This window comes from Chaetura pelagica, unplaced genomic scaffold (genome assembly GCF_000747805.2).
Source record: "Chaetura pelagica isolate M959 unplaced genomic scaffold, ChaPel_1.0 scaffold11, whole genome shotgun sequence".
Taxonomy (NCBI): Eukaryota; Metazoa; Chordata; class Aves; order Apodiformes; family Apodidae; genus Chaetura; species Chaetura pelagica.
In genome coordinates, this window is record NW_009952694.1 from 2,746,716 (window position 1) to 2,755,578 (window position 8,863).

An 8,863-nucleotide genomic window follows, 5' to 3' on the forward strand; every position below is an offset into this window, starting at 1 on the left:
GATGGGATGGGTTGGGATGGGGCTGCTCCCTCCCCCCTCCCAGCCCGCCCAGCCACCCACCGCTCCCGAGACTGGGAGCCGCGGCTGCTCGGGGGTGGGATGGGATGGGTTGGGATGGGGCTGCTCCCTCCCCCCTCCCAGCCCGCCCAGCCACCCACCGCTCCCGAGACTGGGAGCCGCGCCTGCTCGGGGGTGGGACGGGTCGCCTTGCCGGGAGATGGAGAGCACAGGCACCGGAGCGGGGCAGTTAGGGGCAGGATCCTCTGAGCACCTCGGCAACAGCAGCTGGTGCAGGAAACTGTACTTCAGCCATTTATAAGTAAAATACAAAGTTACCCCATTATATAGCTACTTCTGGCTATACAGAGACGTAAGCGGGGAATGCTGTGGGGAATAAGGAAATCCGGCGGGGATTGTATTGACCCAGGCCGTGACTCCAGACCTTTCCTCAAGCTTCAGTTGTGCAACCAGCAACGATGTGTCTCACAGTTCCTCTTTTCACACTGGTCCTCGAAGTGCTGCAACTGCTCCAGAGTTGCTTCTTCCCAGTTTCACCACCTACGACCACACCCACCATCAGACGTGGCTGGATCCCGTGTGATTGTCTGGGGGCCTCCTCGTTTCTTCTAGAGGACTGTCATGCCCATGGAGCTCCTACAGCAAGGCCAGAAGTGGGCTTGAGAGACCGCATTTCTCCCGGTCCCATGCACAACCTCACCAGAGAGGCCCGCAACAACAGCCTGGGCGTAAGGTGCAAGGTTAACTCTGCTGCTGAGGGCTGAGCTGGTCATGTTGGAAAAGCTCAAAAGTTTCTCATGAAAGCCTAGCATTTTTTTTTCCAACAGTGAAATGTATGAAATAGAGAATTCTTGGACTTTTCAATAGACATCTGCCGTTGTGTAAGTCAAGACTCATGATTTCCAGTGTCTCTTTGCTTGGACATTTTTAAGTAGTCCCTGGTGCTCCATTTTGCATTGAGGAAATCCAGTTCCCTCAGAAACTGAGGATATGAACAATATGTAACTATTTGGAACATGTTATAAAATCGTTAGATTTGTCTACATTTACATACCTGCCACATAAATAGCATAACCTGGATATTTAAATGCATGACCAGTAACAGTTAATGTTACAAGCACAAGGACAGTGAGATTTAGTCAGCAGGGCATCAGGAAGTCAGTGTCATCTGCCTACCTGCGTGGTCTGCCCCAACACATCTCATATTCTACCATCTCTGTAAATGAGATCAGGAGATTAGCAGTGTGAGGTAATAGCTGATATTACAATAATTTATTTTACCATAACATTACATTTTAGCTCTGTAATATTTGATGACAATGCATTGATTTATTTGCCTTGTTATCTAAATTTCATTAATTCTAAGCACATTATTTTGACAATCTTTATAAAAATGTACTTTCTTTGCAGAATTTGTTTTTTCTGATAATTTTTAGGTCTTTAACTCAAGACAGGACTTAAAAATAATAAACAGAGTAATACAAAACTGAAATAGTAAATGACAGGAGGGAGTGGTGTTATCCCAGATAATAATGGCTTCTACGGGAACCTCCTTCTGCAGAGCACACCAGGCAGGAAGGACATGTTCTGTGCACAGCAAAGGCCCTGATCTTGCAAAGGCTTGACTTTGAAACATGTGACTTCGGTGCCTTTGATTATGCATGAAGGACATGGCTAGAAAATAGCAGGATTAGTTAGGGAGGGGTTAGGTTTTACTGTATTCCAGGCAGCTGTTACTGTACCCAATTCTTTGCATTTCCATTTTAAAGAAAGAACTTTTCAAGTATTTTTGTTCATCTGTGAGCAGACCCCCATAAGTAAGTTTCACAACTTTTAAAGGAGCAGTGTAGACAATTTAAGTGCTGCAGAAGTTTTTTCCCTTCTTTTAACTCTATGGGGCTCCATGGGGCACTCAAAATAGTGGGTCACACTCATACAATCAGTTAACTTCTCACAGTTCATCTGGGATATATGATATCCAAACAATTTAGTTGTTGCCAAGTACTTATTAGTATTTTTTGATATATCAAAGGCAGCACAAACCACTTCAGTGGTAGTTTGCTTCAACAATTCACATTTCAAATAGATTATGGTTTGGATTCTTTCATCCACCCCCAGAAACCCAAGTTTCTGGAACCCCTGCTTTAACACTATTTACACCACATTAAGGTACATGATTAAAAGTGAGTTTAAAATATTCAGAATTTCAATAAACATTTTCCTTCTTTCAGATAGCCAGTATGAGTATTGAACCTGACCCCTCAGAAGCACATGCTTATATTCCACAGAAGAGCTATTTAACTACATGGGCCTTCAAGAGAAAACAACAAATTTAAAAGAATTTTTGAAAAGCATTCCACTGCTGCTCATCTCTTCATATATAGCTCAACAGCTGCTCCCTTTGAAGCTTCTGACAAAGTACTCCTATTTCTACTTTTCTATATTATCCTCCAGAGCTCCTTTCCTATGGGAGTTGTCTTGCTTTTGAGAAAGACGCCTCTCTAAATTGCACCCTGAGCATCAGGTGTGTTGTAATCCTCTGGGTGTATGGCTTTGCCTGTGCTACAGTATTCATGTTTGGAAACCATCCTAAGCAAAAAAAAAAAAAAATGAAAATAGTTAACTTAATTGGCAGCTACTGAATTTGAGAAAAAGACTCCCAAACCTAGATATGTAAGGTTTGATTAGTCAAAACCAGGGTTATGTACAGTTCAGGCCTCTAGTGTAACATACTGATACTGGAGATGTTAGCCACTTTGACCTAGGCAGTCAAATATCAGAATCCTGTAAGATATTTTTAAGAAGAGAATAATGGAACAGCTAGTTGTTCTTTCAACAAAATCCTGTCTATGTGCACAAAAGCACAAAATCCCGTTTCATTTGCACAACCTCATATCTCACAGAAGAAACCTGGAATCCATATGTTTCTGTAATTAAGGGAAAGGTCTCTTCATCATTTTATACTCTCCTGAGTAACCAATTCTTGCTTTATTGGGGTTTTTTTGTTGTTTGTGTTTTGGGTTTTGTTTGTTTGTTTGTTTTGTTAAGCAACGTATCAGCATTAATACCTTCGTGTGAGCATCTGGTGCAAAGTCACAATACTGCAGTCTTTCCAGCCACCAAAGATCCCTATCCTAAATAAGTTTTTCCAAGAGCTGCTGCATTAATGAAGCCAGGTTTCCTCCAAATTTGTTCTCTAGCCACTGAATGCCATGAGTCACCTCCTCCCATACCATAAACCTTCCTTTGCTTAGTCCTCCCCTACATGTTTGAGATGGACAAGAAGTCCAGCTGCAGTTAAGTCTTAATTATGTGTATACAGGTTGGTGAGCTGACTTCTGTCCCTTGGAAGGGTAAAAGCTAAGTTACACTTTTCTCTCTGTGGGACATTCATAGGGTTTTTTTGTTCCAGATACCATTTCACAACACATCAGAAACTTAGTCAATCTTTAACATTTGTGCCATCATGTAAAATCAGATCTAAATGAGACAATGACTTCAAAAGTAGCAGGGAGAGAGCAATTGAAAAAAACCCAACATAACCCAAACCAAAACCAACCCAACAATCATTACCTAAGCTTTGTTTTCTTAACACGCTAGGACCATGTCAGCCATGCTGAAAGAACAGAAGGGATATATGGCCTATCATGACAAGAAACTTCCATACAGAATCATGGAATCACAGAATAATAAGGGTTAGAAAGTACTTCTGAGATCACCAAGTCCAACCAACAATACAAAAAAAAGAGAAACCCAAAACAAAAAAACCCTAACACCAAACAACAAACCACCAAAAAACAACCACAAAACCCCCCACACCTCAGCTACTAGAGCATGCCCTGAAGTGCCACAGGTACACATTTCTTGAATACCTCCAGGGATGGTGACTCAACTACCTCCCTGGGCAGGCTGTTCCAGTGCCTGACCACTCTTTCAGTATATAAATTCTTATTAATGTCCAATCAAAATCTCCCTTGCTGCAACTTCAGGCCATTTCCTCTGGTCCTGTCATTCGCTTGGGAGAAGAGGCCAACTTCACCTCACTACTACAGCTACCTTTCAGGTACCTTTCAGGTGGCTGTAAAGGGTGATGAGGTCTCCCCTCAGCCTCCTTTTCTTCAGACTAAATAATCTGTGAAAAGTTATTTTAAGTGAAAAGTTATTTCACATGTAAATGTTATTTCAAACCAATGTAACCACTACTAATTCCTGTTCAGTGGTGCCAGGGAATTTAGACTTTTGCTGTGCTAAGTCACCTCCAACTCAACAATGTTTGAGTTCTTATGTAAGCACAAGCACTCATATCTGATATGAAATAGGTTTTGAAATGTGAATACGCTGATATTGTGGCAGTTACTATGTTGGGGTTTTTTTTAACCAGAAGGGCTCAAATGCTCTCAACCACTGAGATGTTTTCATTTTCTTCCCCAATTTATGAAATAGTTTTGCAATATTGACAAACCCACAAAAAAGCTTCCAGAATAGAAAAGCTCTGCAGAAAGTCTGCATGTCTGCCAGCCTGTAGGGGAGAGCCAATTTTGTGAGATTATTTCCTTTTTATCAAAGGAAACATTTTGCCCCTCACCTCTCCCCTTATCTCACCTGCAGGAATCAGCAGGGTCTTCTAAAAAAATCATATCTTTTTGGGTTTATTTGGTTTGATTAGTACTTTTAAGCTTACTTTAGACCATTTGCAGCATATACCTTAATATCTCATGTAGATAATATACAAGCTGAGGGAGAAATATGACCCAAAAGCCTTCCAACATAGCTAGTAGGTGACATGCCATGAGAGCTACTTTAACCTGCTGCTGACCTTGTCCTGCAGGGAAAATAGTCTATTCAGTGTTCTTGTGATCCACCTCCTAATATTGCACTTTGAAATTGAGGGTGAAGAATCACATTTAATTTGCCAGAGCATCCAGTGTATAATTTATTTGTCATACTAAATAAAAACTATTTCAGTAATTTGGCTTGCCAGAGTTCACAAACACTCCAGCACTACAATTTTTTTCTTAACTCCTACTACAGGTGAGGCCCAAGGACTGACTAAAACCTCACACATATCTTCTAGATCAATTTATCTCAGGATTTCTCTCTCATTATTAATAACATATACTGATAGGCCTGACTACCATGTCAATGCCCTGTCCCCTTTAGAGGATCTTGCCCCCAGTAATCAATCTTGTGATGACCAGTCCAAGACAAACTGCATTTTCAGAAATGAGAAAACATTTCAGACTCATGTGATGCACTGTATTGGATCAATAAAAGTTCTTTCATCCCTGCTTTTCCTCAAAAGGCTGAACCTGTATCTTACAAACTCCACCTTCTACACATTTGACTTCTTTCTTTACAATCTTCTTCCTGTCAGAAATTTTAAGTTACTCTGCAGTTACTCACTACAGCAAAAGTTAGTAACCGTTTTTCAGATTCTACGGTGCTATATATTTTTCACTCACTGTCTCTACTGAACAAATTAGGTGGAAAATTAGAGCTCTGTCTTGTAGCATCTTCTGAAAATGCCTGGTCTAATACCCACCATGTTTTTGCCAGGTTCCACTTTTCTGCATGTTTATAGATGTGATTCAATAGACAGATTCTGGCTATTGTTTTAAGTGCCCAAAATAAATCCCAGAAAAATGATGCCTGCATTTCCAAGATGTTTGTCTTTCTGTGTGTGAGTTCCCATCTTCAATCATCCCTACCCTTCCTAGACTAGGAAAGGAGATTTCACCATCTGTTAAGGTCTGTGCTGGCCAGCATATTATTATGGTAATTGTTATAGCATTCAAATTTTTTTCAGTATCAGCTTTCCACAGAACTGCCAGTTTTTAATTTTATATTTTTGCCAACTGTCTCTGATAATGGACTATGTCTCTTTCTAATTCTTAAAAAATACCACATACCAGATGTTAATCCCTACCCTCCCATTAAATGCAGAACTGAGCTGATGAGGATGATAACTGCTGCCTTCTTAATTACTGTTTTACTCTGATGAAGAGTATATCTCATAATCCAGAAAATCGTTATAGTTTTGTAGGCATCTAATGTTTCCTTTCACTTATCTCGATAACATAGTCAGTCTACAGACTGGAGATTCCTAACGGGTATATACACACACAGAGGAAGACACAAATCTTTTCAAGTCCTCTAATAGCCCAGCCAGAACTTCTTTCTCCCCACCTTCTAGCACACATCTGCCCCTAAATAGCTGATTAAGGTAGGCCTTGCCACTTGCTATGTTAAGGGCTAAGAGGTGATCTGCTTAATTATATTTCTAGGAGCAAATTGTAATGTGCCACTAGCACTGCAACACCGAATTTAGCCCCTGGAAATACCTTCTTCTCTTACCTTCTCTATTTGGACTGTGAATTTAGCTTCAACCAGTACCTTTTTTTATCCCTCAAGACAGTATTTATATTGCTTTAGCTGGGTAATCCTCCTGCCTCTTGCTGGATACAAAAAAAAAATAAAAATACAAGCAACATGTAAAATTGTATATTACTCAAAAAAAATCTGACTCAATTCCTTATCCCAGTTGCCGATTTCCACTGTGGCAGGGGAGCTTTGGTTTCCGCCGGGGGCTTATTTTTAGCTCCCTTAGACCTTGTTTCAACTGTATGGACAGGAAATTACAAGCAGGCCAAAGGTTTCCTGGTTTCCTGACATTCCTTTCCCTGCAACTGTTTCCAATATTTTTTCTAGACCAGAACATTTTATTTCTAGTATTTTTATCTTGCTAGTCCAAAAATGCAACTCTTGAATTTGGAATTCTTAAACATTTTATTATTTCTGGTTTATTTTTGTCAAATCCTTAGAGATCTCATAAAATAATTTTCAGATCTACTTTGTGAAATTCACTGGTTTTCTTTGGGGATGTCTCCAGCTTTTGTTCCAGGCCTTCTCCTAACTCCTTTCAGCCATCTGAGTATTAGATGCTACTAGCAGTATTCGAAGGCATTCGGAAGTATTTCCAAGGAATACCTGCTTACCACACAGCTCCTCGGGAACCACCTCTGCACATTTTTAAAACTGTACGCACCAGCACTTGGTCAGGTTTTGGGGTCCCGCGAGTTGCTTCCAGATAGGGAAAACCTGAGCGTACGGCTGCTCTTTTAAATAACCAGAGCCATAACAACCTCCAACCCAGCTCCACCGCGGTTCTCCCCCTCCCCCTCCGCCTCCGCGCCCCCTCCGCGCGGGGCAGCCCGCGCGCCCCCGCCCCCTGGTGGCCCCGCTGCCGCCAGCGCGGAGCGCGCGGGGGCTCCTCGCCCCGCCCCGCCGCGCCCTCCCCTTCCCCTTCCCCTTCCCCTTCCCCTTCCCCTTCCCCGGCCCTGCCGGGTGCTGCGGGGAGGGGGAGACCCCCTGGGGTAAGTGGGAGCAGAAGGAAACGTACCTTCGGCAGCCACAGCTGCCTCCTGCTGCCGGCCTAGGGAAGGGCTCGCTTCTGTGCGCGCTGCAAGTCCTTGGGAATCACAGGTGGTTCCTGTCGTACGCTTAAAATTATAAAAACTGCCATGGGAGTGGGAGAAGGTCCTGCTGGATCCCCAGGTGGCTGCAAAGCCAGAGACACCAGAAACAGAAGGCATGAAGATTCCACAGAGAAGGATGAAAGATGAAGATTCCACAGAGAAGGATGAAAGGTGGTTAGTTTCGTCTAATATTTCTCTGTTTTTCTCACACCTACATCACTCCTCTGGGTGGATGTACAGGGAAATTGGTTGCTGTGTATATATATACACAGATGCGGGAGTAAAGAAGTGACTGACATACAGCCGTGGTTATTGTGGGTGAGGTGGGCAGCTATTGCCATGGAGGCAGAAGTTCATGGGGAAGCTCCAAAGTTATTAACTCTCAAAACATAATCTGCATAACATCCTTACAGACTGGGGAGATTGGCTCAATCTGCACCCCTTGATTCGAAGAACTGGTACTCAAGGCAAATGAAACCTTAACTTGATTGGAGCAGGATGTCACATCACTGAGGGACACAGTGCTCCCCTGCTGCTCCTGGGCCAGGCACCACGAGAGCCTCTGCTCTACCTGTGCCCCGAAGACGCTTGCCCACACTTAACTGCAGGACACCAGCAACTGTGCATGTCATGACTTGAGGATTCCTGCCAGAATTTCCTGTGTGTGTGTATGTGCTGGAGTGAAGCTGGTAAGTCCCTCATTGCAAGGTGACAGCTGGGACAGGTTGTTCAGTGTCACTTCTATTCAGTCCATCTTACCCAGCACAACAAACGGCAGTTGGCAAATGAACATGAAAATACTGATACTCAAAGCCAGAAAACCTATTCTGACGCTGGCCAGAATCTGCGTGGGCCCTTCCCACATCCACTCCCAGTGGTGTCTGTCAGGTTTAAGGGACCAAGTTAGTTGTGACTTAAACCATTTCAAAGAATGCGAAACCGGGGAAGCAACAGGTTCTGGCAAGGAGGTCTCTGTTCACGGGGCCCTCTGTCCCCGGAGCCCAAGGAGGAAGGCAAGAGGGAGGCGGTGAGCCACGAGACGCCTTGCCAGGACGCCAGGCTCTGGGGCAGCAGCGGGGCTGCCGGGCAGACGTGCGGCCCCGCGTCCTCGCTGCATCGCGCCAGCAGGGAACGGCAACTGCCCAACCCGCAGGCCCGCTCCCCACTCCCCGGGCCACTAGCGGGACGTGCGGGCGGGTGCGAAGCTCCCCTGACTCTGCCTGAGCGCTATAGAGCCTCGCAGTGCCGAGGAGTCTCGTGAGTGCCCCGGGACGAGCAGGGAGAGCAGCGGAGCCCGCGCTCCCCGACCGGCCCCTCCGGGCCCCGCACCGGTGCCGGCGGACGACAATTCCCAGCATGCCCGGCGCGCG

General features: G+C 44.3%; 1 protein-coding gene across 1 annotated transcript in view; it reads right to left on the bottom strand.

The window, feature by feature from the left end:
• Positions 1-8,125, bottom strand: part of RALGAPA1 (Ral GTPase activating protein, alpha subunit 1 (catalytic)) — a 140,507-nt gene extending 132,382 nt beyond the window's left edge. The window contains exons 1-2 of the mRNA XM_009993938.1: positions 8,065-8,125; positions 7,418-7,576 (exon numbers count right to left, since the gene is read on the bottom strand). Of these exons, the coding sequence (XP_009992240.1) occupies positions 7,418-7,576; positions 8,065-8,125 (220 nt within the window). The remainder of the gene's footprint in view (positions 1-7,417; positions 7,577-8,064) is intronic.
• Positions 8,126-8,863: the final 738 nt, after the last annotated feature.